Here is a 15749-nt window from a genome sequence, read left to right on the forward strand (position 1 = left end):
TCATTATATTCTTCAAAGTCGTTAATCATCCATGGAATTATATCAATATCAACTAAATATGAACTTAATCTAACATGGCAAAGTTTAAGACAAAGAAATAAGTGTACCAAACATCCAACAAAGATGAAAGATAAGTGAAAAAATGATGATCTTCAAGCTTTAAGAACACCTCAAAGCTCCAAGAAATAGTCTTTGAATTTCTTCTTTAAAAGTTGCAAAAGACCTCACTGAACCTCCTCTAAATAGCAACCAAATGTGAAAAGACAAGAATAACCCATAGGACTTACATTGGCTACGCAATTCTTAGTGCAATTTTTGTGTGGGTTGCACAAAAGGACTTGCTAGCTTTGACTTGCATGGTTAAGTCCATTTCATGCTTGATCTTCCTTTCCTCTTGCTTCCATTCCACCCGAAAATAAGAGTCTAAAAGGCTTCTAGAATACCCAATAAAGCCCAATATCACTTCTTCATCAACTCTATAGCCCATATTCATCCGATCTTCATTAATCTTCAAGCCGAATTACACAAATCTTCAAGATTAAGCCCAAGCTCCTCTTATATCCAACTTTACCAAATAGCCCAAATAAAAATACATTCCAAGTCCATAAATTACCCCCAACGCCTACAAACACTCTCAATCAAATCCACACCTGTCTTCTAATCTTCTTGATAGTCTTCTAAATATCTGCAATTAAACACAAAAACTAAAAAGTATCCAAAATAATTTTAAAATAATAAAAAATAACATATATGCATTATGATTAACTAAAAATAAATAAAAGACACTAAAATAAACCATAAAAAAGTAAATAAAATGCACATATCAAGTGGGTTGGGAGGGATGAGAAAAATAGGTTTCTATATGTCATGTGATAAGAGATCTGGAAATTGGTTCACACAACACCAAACACACTTGGAATAACTTGAGAGAACATACACACTTCATGAAATCGGCTAGCCCTTCATTCTCACACATAGTGGCCGATTTTCTCCAAGAATAAGATCATTATATAGTTAGGGTTACCCATGTAAACCCTAATTGTCATGGCCTTTCATTTCCATGATCCATGCGTACAAATACACCATGGAGCATCCATGGAGCATCTTATGGGTTTTAGCCCAACTTGACAATCCATGGAGCATTAGCCCACTATATAAGTACGGATGATTTACACAATCAACCCATATATTTAATTAGTCTTCTTTTGATCACTTAATTAATTCTAGATTAATTTTTGATCAATACTAATTAAATAATCTTATTAATATATTAGAACTTATAATATATTAACAAACCTTAAGTGTTATTTCTCTCATTTTAGTCTATCCAAATGCATGATGCCATGCAACCCAAATGGACCATGCAGGGTCGGGTCAAGTCTTACCAATTATAGTTATGGACTTAGAAATTAATCCAACAAAAATATAAGAACATCTACAACATTTGAACATGATCCATCTTTAATTTGGCTGCTAGTTCCTTGTTTCCTTCTTTCTCATACCTATTTATAACAAATCTTGAAACCTTTAATGCTTCCAAAATCATATTCTTCTAAAAAAAATACATTTGAATCGTAACTTATTCCATATATAATACTATGAATAACCATATCCATTTTGTATTCGAAATGTAATAGTTGTATAAAAGTTCCAGATATAAACACAAACTTCATGGCTTAATATGCATCATAAGTAAGGTGCGCAATTATAACCTGAAATGTCTTAATCACAATAAATTCATTTCAATGAAAATTTGTGCAAGCATGCATAGATAACAAGAACACACTTAATCATGTTTCCTTGTCAAGTACCATTTGATTTCACTTTTCTTGACTTGATATCTTCCATGAATTTAGTAAGAACCAGAGATTATAGACTAGAAACCAATGGATAAACCCTAATGGAAAAAATGCAGTGGCGTCGATGATGGAGATTCTAAATAATGAAAAAAACAAACAGATAGAAGAATTGCTAAGAGATTTATCGGAGGTGTCACTCTCTATCAGAGAGGATGAGCTCCACCAGTGCTGGGTATCGTTAGACAATGTTAGACGACAAGGTGGGGCTGGAGGTCGTAGGTGGGAGGAGCTGGCACCAAGAGAAATGTCGGGGTTGGAGAAGTTGTTGATGTATAGAGCTAAGAAATTGTCACATCCCAAAACCGGAACGACGGAAACATTTTGGGGCGGAGGACGTCATGTACAGTATCACAACAATGCATAATAGTAAACAAGCAACAACATCATCCATTGCATTAATAATATAATTTAATACAAGTGTGTTATGTGTATAGTTTATAAGACACCAAAAATGAATAATCAAAATAAAGACGAGTTTTGAAAGCTCCATCTTCTCAAAACCTGGTCATCGGTACCTGTCTACTGGTGACCTGAGAATACAAGTTATTTTGAAAGCATAGATCAGCGTTAAAGCTGGTGAGTTCATAAGTATTTTAGTTTTTTCTATGAAAGCGTTTGTAAATGTTTGATGTAAATATTTGTAAGTGTTTGTAGTAAATGTTTGTATCTCCTAGAAAATCCTATATTTTCTACTAAAAGTAGCATTTTACTAAGGCCCGAGTGTTCTATATGTTGTTTGTTTGTAAAAGTGTGTATCTCTCCCAAGTGTGACTATCATTACAAAAATATAGTTTACATTTCCGTTTATGTGAGAAGATCACAGTGTGAATGCAATGGGAAAATAACGATGTATTGTAGTATTGTATATAAGTAACTACCTATGTAATAACTACCTTAAACTAGTTTGTTAATTAAGGTAAAATGTGATGAGGTTGTAACCATACTTGATTGACTATTGAAACACGACGATCAAAGACATCGAAATGGTATGACATTCGTCACCCGTAGACCTGCAAGTTCCACTATAGCTAGCAGCAGGGTGTAGGATGGTCAGTCTCATATAGATCTATACACAAATTCACGTTCTCCCTTTAGGAGACCCTGGTTACAAAATGTGACACGATAATAGATTGTCATGCCATGAAGTAGTGGCTCACATTAATGTTATAGTGTTCTAGTGTGTGTATAGTATGCTCTAGTGTATTGTATGTTCTCTCTGTTCTAGTGTATAGTATGTTCTCTTGTATAGCGTAGTGTATGTTCTCTAAGTTTTTCATCATAGTATGTTCTTTCTGTTTCGCATAATAGTATGTTCGTATTTGACTCATGTATGAACTGACTCTTGTATGTTTCACTGTACTAGAAATAGTGAGTAGTGAACCTCTAAACTATACATATTATAGTTTACTAGTAATGTTGTTCGAATGACTATGTATGTTTGTACACCTTTGCTACCCAAAGGTGTTGAACTGATGTAAGAACTTTTATATCCATACATATATACATAATATATAACTAAGATTCAAACGACACTCGGACAAACAACCGGATACCCTAAGTCCACAACCAAACAAGGAACAGGAAATAAAGTGAGTTATCAGTCCTAAGTCCTTTCAACCGTACTTATATAACTATATCTATATAGACATGATTTTGACAATATATAAGTTTAAAAGAGTTTAATAAAAAGTTTAACAAATGAAAGAGTTTTAACCAATTGAATGGTAACAAATGACTTTATGTCAGTGTATAATTTTTTTTGAAGAGTTTGTTTAATGAAACGATTTGAAGTATAAGAAGATCCACTTGTTTGATAGTTATTAATCACATGTGATTGATATACCAACTATAATGTTATCAACTTGTATCCCCCTATAAAAGTATTTAAAATCATTTAAAAGATATATTAAGGGGTATGAACTCACCTATAGTGAGTGATACGAATGAAAGATCGGTTGCAGGATGCTAAGTGTTAAGTTAAATTTCGGGCACAAACGGATCCTATAAGGCATATAATGATACATATATGTATATAATTAGTGTTTATATAACTAATCATGTAAGGAAACACCTTATGGACTAAGAAACACTTGAATAGAAGTGTTACAATCACATGTGATTGCACATAAAAGCGAGTTTATGGCCACACATGGTGTTCACGGCCCTGATGTTTATGAACCAAAGTGTTTACGGCCATGGGGTTTATGACCCTATGAGTTTACGGTCGTAAACTCATGAATACATATGCCAAAGAGTGTTTTATGGTCCTATTCATCCTCAAGGAGGTGTGTCTTGACCAATTCCTAGTCATAAGAAGAGTTTAAGACCAAACTAGGACCCTTAATAAGGGTTTACGACCAAGGGAGATGCTCATGGCCATAAAATCTCATTGTTATTGGGAAAATGGTTGTTTTCAAGGGTGTAAGTGAATAGCTTCTATAAAATAACTAGTATATGGAAGTTTATTTACGTTTTGAAGCTTGAAGGGGGTGTTTACGGTCCAAGAACTAGTGTGTGTTCTTGGTGTTCTTGGTAGAGGTGAGCAAAACCGAACCCGGAAACCGAAAAACTGATAAAAACCGACAAAAACAAAACCGAAAAACCGAAACCGAAGCATAAACCGACGGTTTGGGTTTAGATTTTTTGAAAACCGAAAATTTCGGTTTGGGTTGGGTTTTGGGTTTGGTAAAACCGATAGAAACCAAACCAAACCGATTATATATATACTATTTATAAAAATATATAATTTATATACAAATATAAATATGTTTACAGAAGTAATGTCAAAAGGATGAGCTGGTTCAGGTGGGTAAGGCTCTTGCGTGTGTTTCTGGAGGTTTCAAGTTTGAAACTTGTGGCCAAAATTTTACTTCTTTTATTTTCGCAGCTATATAAACCTATCCCACATCGAAACATGATCGAAACTTAGCTACATATGCTCGCCTACATAAGCTAAACATACATCCTCTTCAGTTTTATTCAGCTATGAGCTTTGTCCCACATCGCTTGAGGGATCAAAGTAGAAGCCATCTTCACTTCTATAAAAGTGAGGATATGAAATGATAGAAAAACAGTTTTAGGTTTGGTTTAGCTCAAAAACCGAAACCGAAACTGAAACCGAAAACCTGATTTGGAAATCGATAATCCATAAAACCAAACCCATGGGTTTAGGGTCGGTTAGGGTTCAAATTTTTAGAAACCGATGGTCATCGGTTTGGTTTCGGTTTTAGGGCAAAACCGACCCATGCTCAACCCTAGTTCCTGGAGATCTAACCCAAAAGATGAATTTCATGGATGAAATCAAAGGGTGATACTAGATTAAGAAGATTAACACCTAATAAAATGGAAGAAATGCTTACTCTTTTGAAGATCAAGTGAAACTCGTGATGATAGTTGAGAGAGAATCTAAATTCTAGGCTTGAAAGTGTAGAAATGACTAGAATTAAAGGCATAACTCATATATGGATATGAGTTTACGGCCAAGGAGGTGTTTATGGCCGTAAACTCCTTATGAATGGAGTTTCCGACTTGAATGCTGCACATTGCACTCTAGAATACACTTCCTAGCATTCCTTCTTGAAGGTACTAGGCTTATAACACCCAAACAGACTCAAAACAGTGCAAAAAGATAGCAAAAACGAGTCTAACTTTGATTGAATTGAATGATTGTACAAGAAAGAAATTTTGGGTTGTCACAGAAATAAAGAAAGGGGGTGCTAACGTGAGAATGAGAGAAAGGGAAATTGATGGTACTTTTCCCAATCTGCTAGGCACATAGGTTTTTCAATGATTGAATCAAAGATATGGACTATGTAAGAGACTTAAGTGTTGTTATCAAACACCCTAGCTGGATTGAGTCATCCAAAAAATATGATCGGACCCACTCAACAAGAAATTAAACAGGGCATAACCTATTCTCATCTATATGATATGTATTATAGTACCCCCCCCCCCCCCCCCCCCTAATATCTTAACCTGTAATTCATTTTTACAAAAATGTCATATTTAAAAATAAGATATTACATGGCAAAAACATTTAATTAAAATAATATATTACTATATGAAAATTTTGAAAATTAAATTTTTTTTTTTTTTCAAAAATACGAAATATGATAAATTCTTATGTATATATTTATCAAAAATACCGTAAATACTATATTATAATTAAGAGTTTAATATAAATAACAAAAATTAAAATGAAATATCATTTAGTATTTATTAAAAGAATTTATAAGTCAATAAATAAGAAAGATTTAAATTTTAACTATCATTAGAGAGTAAAATGAAATATCATTGTTGAAAGTGGTGTCAGTTTTATTACAGAAAAACTCAAAAATAAAAAAGAAAAAATATTAGTTTGTATCAAGTTGTTGAATTATGCAACCAAAAAGTTCATTATCTCCCGTAGTCAAAACAACAATTTTAAGTTTGATTCTAAATATTCAACCTCCAATTCTAAAAAGATAATTTTTTTCTCCTGTAGTAAAAAAAAAAAACAATTTTAAGTTTGGTTCTAAATATTCGACCTCCAATTCTAAAAAGATAATTTTTAGGTCGGTTATAAAATGGTCAATAATTTAAGATGGTATAAATTAATGTTTTTGTTTGATAATATTAGTGGGAAACTAATGTAACAAAATAAAAAACTATGCTTGAGGATGATTCTAATCATATTATCTTCACTGTTTGTGATTAATAGCTCACAATGTTTAAGTCACAAGTAATTTTTTTTTCCCAATTTGACTCATTTTGCAAAATCTGCAATTAAATCAAAAATCATAGAAAAGATATACACAAAAAGATGATAAGAGGATCTTACTTTGATGATGATGATGATTCTACAAGTATGTGTTAATCATCTCCTTTTGATCCTCTAGACAATAGACACCCCAAAGCACCCAAAGTTCATACATGGAGCACACATTAAGTAAATAGTCTGATAAAAATGACTTTGTTCAACACTTGATCCAGTGCTTATCAGTATTTGTACAGGCGTACAAGTTTTTCAGTAGTCATATACCATTTACAAACTCCTTCATTAGGTCGCAATGATACATTTTTTTCTTTACAGTTTTATTCATACTTTTTTATCAACTGTCATAACTTGGTTATTATCAAGGTTGTAAAAACTGTTCGGTGTTAGCTAGTCGGTGGACTGGGGTTAATGGATTAATCAGCTAGGCGGAGATTAATCGGGGATCATTAATTGCTAATTTGTCAGTTTTTAAAAAATTAAATATGATTAATATCATATAAAAGTTCGTAAACACCACTAATATCATAACAAAATATGTTAATATGATAAATACAACACTAACCATACCTAAAAAAGTTTCAATTGAGATATAACTTCTTCAAAGTGTTAAAATTTCAATTGGTCTCTATTGTTTCAGTCATTATGTATTTAGGGATTAATCATTAGACACCTTCTAATCAGTCTAGTAACACCTAGGGATTAATTGGAGATTAATCGGGACCTTATCGAGATTTTTACAACACAGGTTATTATGCATTACCTAATGATGACTCACATACCATATGAATGGGATGAATTTTCCGGAGTTTGAGTCATCAGGCAGCACACAACACAAATAACCTAATCAGGTAATTGTTTTATAAAATAAAAAAATTAAAAAAAAAACCTGGAAATAATAATCTATTTTGACAATCCCCCCAAATTTGCATTATCATCAAACAATATTTCCTTGAAAGCTTTCTTACCAAATATGAAGAAATTTGGAGAGCAAAAACAGAAATTTCATAATTTTCACCAAACAAATCATGTTGTAAATAACGTAAAAAGTTATTTGTTTTCTTTTATCAAATCTCCGGTTTGAAAGAACAAACCAAAAACTAAAATATTATATTTCCTTTTTCATTCTTTCCACATTTTTCGTTCTTTTCAAATTGAAAAAACGCATACAAGTTACTTTTTATGTTTATTGTTTCTATTACTTATTTTTTAGTAAACACTAATGATCCATGTGATTGGGCACGATTTATCCTTTAGCTCTTTTTGGAGATTTTGATCAGGGTGGATGGAAAAAATATTTACCATTTTAGTGTTCTTTCAAAACTATTTACAATTTTAGTGTTTTTCTTTTTTTTCTTTATTTTTTAGTTTCTTTTTCAGTTTTTTTTTTTATTTTTTTTTATTTTTTTTATTTAAATATCTTATTTTTCTGTTTTTCTTTTTTATTCCACCTTTTATTGTTTTTTTAATTTTTCTTTATTTTTTTGTTTCTTTTCAGTTTTTTTTTTTAAAATTTAAATATCTTATTTCTTTTTCTTTTTTATTCCACCTTTATATATATATATATATATATATATATATATATATATATATATATATATATATATATATATATATAAATGACAACTTTCATTTTAGTTTTTTTTATCCTTTTTTACTGTTTTTTAAATATATGTTTTTTTTATTTAATTTTTTCTGTTTTATTTAAATATTCGATTTTCTTATACAACCTTTTTACCATCAAATTTTAGCCTCAACATTAAAAAATCATCAAAAACCACCACTATAATCAAATTTTAAGGTGCAAAAATTCCAACATTCACATACAATGTTTTTAAAGTGAAAAAAAATCTCAACATTGTTTCTTATAAAAAACATTGTAGGTGAATGTCACCACAAAAAAAATCCAACATTGTTTATTACAAAAAGAAAAACATCACAATTAGCTTCATATTGAATCGGTAAAAATTCATTACCTGTAAAAAATATATATATTATTTTTTAAATTACCTTGGCATAGACGGACATCTATTAAGTGGATGACTCTCCAACCATTCTCGAGCACGTGGATTTAACGGGACATAATCGAAAACAATGTCCGTCTATACCAACGTAATTTAAAAAAATAATATTTTTATGGTATTTGTTATAGTTATTCTCTTGTTATTATTATTTTTTTTACAAGTAATAATTTTTTACCGATTCAAGATGAAGCTAATTGTGATGTTTTTCTTTTTGTAATAAACAATATTGGGTTTTTTTTGTGATGTTTTTTTTGTAAGAAACAATGTTGAGATTTTTTTCACTTTAAAAACATTGTATGTGAATGTTGGAATTTTTGCACCTTAAAATTTTATTATAGTGGTGGTTTTTGATGATTTTTTAATGTTGAGGCTAAAATTTGATGGTAAAAATGTTGTATAAGAAAATCAGATATTTAAATAATACAGAAAAAAACAAATAAAAAAACATATATTAAAAAAAAACAGTAAAAAAAGGATAAAAAAACTAAAATGAAAGTTGTCATTTATATATATATATATATATATATATATATATATATATATATATATATATATATATATATATAATAAAAATGTGGAATAAAAAAGAAAAAAATAGATATTTAAATTAAAAAAAAAACTGAAAAGAAACTAAAAAGTAAAGAAAATGAGAAAAACAATAAAAAGGAGGAATAAAAAAGGAAAAAAGAAAAATAAGATATTTAAATTAAAAAAAAAAAAAAACTGAAAAGAAAACTAAAAAATAAAAGAAAAAGAAGAAAAACACTAAAATGGTAAATAGTTTTAAAAGAACACTAAAATGGTAAATATTTTGTTTCCTGGAACAACTCTAATAACACTAATATATAAGTATCTATTGGTTTCATTCCTATTTGAAACGAATATATTATCCTTTTCACTTTTCTTTTTACTTTTATAATATTCATTTCATATTTCAAACATTAAATACATAGGGGCGTTAAGGGGGTAAAAAGACAGCTGTACATGATTCAATTTTTTTCATTATGTATTTTTATTTCAAAATAAAAAATTATAATAACGATAATTACACTTTTTTTCTTATTTGTCATTGGTGTTTGAGGGGGTAAAATAGACACAATTGCCACCCAACGCCACCGCCACCGCCACCACCATCGTCATCTGAAACCCAAATGGAACCGTAATCTGAAAGCTAACCCATTAAAACCCAAATGAAAACATAACCAAATGAAACCCAACAACATGTATATGTTGAAATCCGTACAAAAGAAATTGATCAAATGAAACCATAATCACATAATAGGTTTCAAAGCAACAAACAACACGTAAATGTTGCATACGATTGCCAAAATCAAATGAAACAAAAAAACTGAAACCAAATCCACGAATGGGTTCCAAAATCTAAATTATCAAAATGGTGTTCGGTTAGAAATGCTCTCAACATTAACTTGCATTTTTTTTTTTCTTTTTTTTTTAAAGAATGGTGCTATAAAAACTCCGCTCAAACATCAGTGGTACATTAAAAATTATAGTATAATTTTTCCCACTTAGTTATACAGAACCAGTTCACCACAACTACACATAAGGTTTGACCTAAATTTATGGTAAAAAATTTTGATTTGAAATTCATTACTTGTGACTACTCTATTGATTCAATGCCTTTATTGTTTATTTGGTTAACCACAAAAAACAAGTAGCACATGGACCCCACCGAGTAAAAAAAAAAGTTAGGGATAAAAGGAATGAATTACCCAAATCATAAGGACCATAAAAAAGAGATAGGGATAAAACGCATGAATTACCGAAATCATAAGGACCATTCGTGTCATTTACCTCTTACTTTTTCTTCAACCCCGGAAAACCCCACGTTGCTATATTTATGATAATTGCCTAAAAGTGCACAACACTGTTTGTAATAAATTAAAATATATATAAGCTAGCAAAGATTATATTATATAGCGACTTTGAAGAAAAGCACAAACTCAAAATGGCTCAAGAAAGCAGAGATTCGAAATGGGAAGGCAAAGCCATTGCAGAAGTAAGAAGCGCAACAGCAGACCAAGTATGGCCTCTGATCGAAGACTTCTGCTCTCTTGAAAAATGGTATCCAGGCGTCGACGCATGCCAACAAGTTAAAGGAGTCTACGGGGAACCAGGTCTCATCAGGTACATCACAACAACCGTGCCAGCACCACCACCACCTGACGCCGCCGATCAGACTCCGGCGACTGTCGTCAAGTGGTGTTACGAGACGCTACTGTCTATCGATCCTGTTCAACGCCGTCTGAGCTATCAGATCACTGAGAACAACCTTGGGGTGGGGTTTTATGTGGCTGAGTGGACAGTTCTTGAAAACAAAGATGGTGATGGTGCTGGTGGCTGCCGGATTGAGTGGCGGTTCACGGCTGATCCGGTGGAAGATCAGACTTTCGAGGGTTTCTGTGGTTATTTACAGTCGTCTCTGAAAGGCATAGCGGAGAGAATGGAAAAGGCGCTGCAAGCTGCTACTAATAATTGAAGTGATGAAGTTTATGTTTAATGGTACGGAATAATAATTCTATATCTAAGTAAACTTGTTAAAGATCTTTATAATTAAGATTTGACAAAAGAAAATCCGTTCTTTTTTTTTTTTTTGTCAGATTTTAGTAATTATAAAAGAAAAAGTTTAGTAAGATATAACATTTGCTGATCTTATGTTGTTATGCATGTATGAATCCCTTATGATTGTTCACGGATCGAAGTGGTTTAATTTTTTCAATATAAGTTCGTGTTTTTTTTTAAGAGTAATTTGCTTGAATTCGAAGTCGTGAGGGAGAAGAAGGATATGATTGGATGATATTAAACAAAAACATTAAGTTGGATTAGTTTTTGAAACGTGAAGAAAATGTCTTGCTACGATGTTCTTCTAAACAGATGGCACTTTTGCTTCAAAAAAGTGAGTCGTTGTAATCATGTTAATTCATATTTTTTTAGTATATTAGTATTTTAATTTGATAAGATAAATTTATAGGTCACCCGAAAGATTCTTTTATATAATATGTGATGAAATCTAAACGATATTTAAATATTTAATTTGAAACATGATTTGAAAATTTATTAGACAGAAGCTGTATGAAGTATGAACTTGATATTACTTCTTTATATAATTATATTTGATACGGAGAAAATTAGTCAACAGTGGGCTGCATAACCATGGGAGTTTCTATTCGCACTTGATTCCCACTCGAGGCGAATCTTAGATGGATGCTCATTAATCATTACCCATTTATAAGTGATTTATGGGATGAATTTTGATTTTTCACTTTCTTTTATCATACCAATATTATTGACCTCATGATAAGAATCTAATTAAAAGTGTTTGATTGACCTTCTATATGAGTATTGAAACAAATTAATATGGACTGTTCAAATTGTGTGATACTATTAATATGTTCTTGTAACTTTACATGGTAAAATACAAATTTGGTTAATGTGATTTGGTTTTTTATGTACGTTTTTTGTTTTTGTTTTTGTTTTTTGTTTTTTGTTTTTTTTTTTTTTTTTTTTTGAAACATTAGCCATCTCGAAGAAGCATTGTTATCACACTTTGAGTCTCTACACCATTTCACTTAATGATTTAGGAGTTAAATTCATTCAAATGACATTTTTTCTATATTGTGGTCTTCATCATCCTCGAGAATCCATACATCAGCAATAAGTTCAACTAATAAAACCACAAATTAATCTTACAGTTAACCAAACCAAAATACAAACTCTACAAAAAAACAATTCAAAAAATTACTATTATTATTCATCAATAACCCTAAAATCAAAACTGATGATAATATTAGAACTACATCGCACATCGGGTCGGGATCATATGAGGGGAATGCCAACATAATGTAGCGAATCTTATGTTGCTAATATCGCTTACAAGGGGTTATCTTTCATAAACCCTATTACATCGATTTTGAAATATTGAATTTATGTTTTAATGGTGATATATAGCTAGAAAGATGCAAAGATGTAATGAATGGTCAGGTACCATATTTATAGGTTACAAAGGCAGAAAACTTAAAGAAAAGAATGCACATGACGCTGTTTTTGAAGGATTGCCAAAAAAAGGAAGGCGAGGATTATAGCGGGAAACATATGGTTCGTGGTCAAATAAATTTCACACCTTGTCTACTCCAACACTATTTTATATGAGTCTTTTCAGCAAATCAAACAACCAATGTCACCATGTGCAATTTTAATTCCAGCAACAACATGATTTTTTTTAACCTGTAAATATAAATATATAATTTACTTTTAAACTAGCATTTAATTTCTTTCTAACTAACATTTAATATCTTTCTATGTCTACGAAGAGACTTAAACACTCGATCTCAATGAGGCACCTTATACCATTGGGCTAAAAACATTTTTATTCATCTAACTACTACTTAAATTTGTTACTAATGTTTGTATTTTAAATTTGATTTTAATTTTGCTTTGTTGTAATTTTATGATTATTTATAGAGTTTTGGATTTCTGATTTAATGTGGTTATTGATGCAAGGTTTAGAGCTCAAACTTGGGTTGATCATTATGGTTATTTTTTGTATATTATCATTTTAATAATCATATTTCCAATCGTGCATGCATGGGTTCATTGTATCGATTTTGATCTGTGTATTTATGGATTTACCATGATGCCTTGCTAGAGTTTATGTATGACATTTTTATTGGCGATCCTTTATTTTTGAGAGCCCTATGCTAATAGTGATGAATGGGCCCCTAAGATAAGACAAATGATTATTTATAAAAATCATTCAGAAAAGTGTAAGGCAACTGGTCCGAACCCCTATTAATGAGAGAGCCAACAATGTTTACGCCTTAAAGCCAGCCGAGCTGCAAGATTTTTGTTAAAGTTTTACGTAAATGTGTGTGTATATATATATATATATATATATATATATATATATATATATATATATATATATATATATATATATATATATTAAAAATAGATCAACTAAAAACTAAAAGAACGGAACAGATGAGAATCGAACCCAGGACATTTAACACGAAAAGGCAGCTCATAAGCCAGTTGAACTTAAAATAGTTTGTTAAAATTGTTGCGTAACATGATATATATAATATATAATAACTATATAAATTGGCAAAAAATTGGGCCCCATTTTTTCCGAGGCCCAATGCGGTTGCACACCTTGCACACCCTCAAAACTGGGTATGAATCATACCATGTTATCGGCATGTATGAGGGTGGGAGTTATGATTGGAGATCCACTGCTACATTGCTGAGAAGCTCATGATTGTGGATTATATGTTTGCATTCGTGCATAGATATTTTACATATGGATTCATATGTTAGATTCATGCATATTTTAATTTTATTTATTTTCATATTTTGATTTTATTTAAATTCATAGACCATGAGGTCTCTGTGTTTTACATACTTAGGAACTATTTGTTTTTTTTGTTTTTTTTTAATGAAGATTTGCGCAACCATTTTTTTCTGCGCCGTGCAGATATATACCCTCACGGAATGTTTGTTTTTTGGAAGTATGTAGATCAAAAAACGTCTGTGGAAGGTCTTCCTGATGCAGACATGAGTCATTGTCTTGAAAGGTCTTCAGATCTTATTTTAATCTAAAAAAAAACATAGGCCACTAGTTTTTTTTTTTTTTTTTTTTTTTTTTTTTTTTTTTTTTTTTTGCTGAAAATGCATTTTTAATATTTACGACATGCAATTAAGTTTGAAAAATCAATTTATTTCAACAGTTATAGAAGTTAAAAACAAACAATCTTTTTATTGGAGACTGTAGATATCTGGTTCACATCTTCTGCCACAGATGCTTGCAGAAGTGATCCGCAAACTGCAGATATTTTAGCTTAAAAAAAAAACAAACAACACATTAATTATAGGTTAAGGTCTATCGGGGTAAACATGTCATTTTATTTTCAAAATCATCAAGTGAATATGTAGGGATTTTAAACGCACATCATTTTCTTTATGTGCACCTCTAAGTTGACCTTGCTGCTATGATACCACCCGATTTGAGATGGGTAATCTCTAGAAATTTAGAGAGAGAAATAGAAGACACTTGAGACAATTTTCTACTTAATTCCATCATCAAAACAACTTACAATTTATAGAAAGCTAACTTGGTTGTTATCAACCTTAGGGAACAAGTAAAAACATAGGAATATGAACTAAAATTAAGGAGAGTATCCTGCATCCACTTCTTCCAGTCAGGTAGCTCCTGGAATGTGATCTGACTTGGTCTTCATGACCGTTTGTTGAGTCAATCTTCATAACATGATGGATTTTTACGGGCTCTGATGGGTTGAGTCATGGGAGCGGTATATTGAGTTGGTATCCGGATTATGTCAATACCCTCCCCTTCAAGATGGAGCTTGTCCTCAAGATACGAATTAAGGTGCATATTGGGGTAGTTTTCCTTATTTTCCCAGGTGGCTTCATTCTCATATTTGACTTTCCAGTTGAGTAAAATTTGTTGAACCTTTTTTTCCTGCTCGATTATCGTTAGTGTGTCTAGAGCTCTCTCTGGTTCTTCAATTGGATGGTCAACAATGTAATAGCTTGGAAGCGGTAGAGATGGCATTATGATTGGTCCTATGCATGGTCGTGGGAGTAATACATGAAAAACAAGGTGAATCTTTTATTTTGGTGGGAGTGCCAAGCGATATGCGTCTTTACCAATTCGTTCCTATATGGTGAAAGGACCAAAAAAACATGCGACTTAACTTTTGTGACTATCTTTTGTGAACAGAATGTTGGTGATAGGTTTTTCGACACAAGTAGACCAAGTCACCCACTTTGAATTCTTTCTCCATTCGGTGTTTATTAGCTTGGTCCGACATTTGTTGGCGTGTTTTGCTTAATGTTTCTTTTAGTTACAAGATAAGGCGTTGGTGTTCTTGGAGTGTGTTTTCTATTGATGCTATAGTGGTTGTACCTGTAGGGTAATGAGGTAGAGAAGAAGCGGGCATCTATACAGAGCTTAAAAAGGTGTCATTTCGATGACACTGTGATAACTAGTATTACACCACAATTCTGCCAAGTATAAGAACTTGCTCCAAGTTCGAGGTTCATTACATACAAAACACCGCGAGTATGATTCAAGGC

At 31.3% G+C, this 15749-nt stretch overlaps 1 protein-coding gene across 1 annotated transcript; it reads left to right on the forward strand.

The window, feature by feature from the left end:
- The first annotated feature begins 10535 nt into the window (after nucleotides 1-10535).
- LOC145032878 (uncharacterized) lies at nucleotides 10536-11396 on the forward strand. Its single transcript, XM_078981839.1, has one exon. It carries the CDS (start codon nucleotides 10603-10605, stop codon nucleotides 11131-11133), a length of 531 nt encoding a protein of 176 aa, XP_078837965.1. The 5' UTR covers nucleotides 10536-10602; the 3' UTR covers nucleotides 11134-11396.
- The last annotated feature ends 4353 nt before the right edge of the window (nucleotides 11397-15749 follow it).

This window comes from Lactuca saligna, chromosome 1 (genome assembly GCF_052625555.1).
Source record: "Lactuca saligna cultivar CGN05327 chromosome 1, ASM5262555v1, whole genome shotgun sequence".
Classification (NCBI taxonomy): Eukaryota; Viridiplantae; Streptophyta; class Magnoliopsida; order Asterales; family Asteraceae; genus Lactuca; species Lactuca saligna.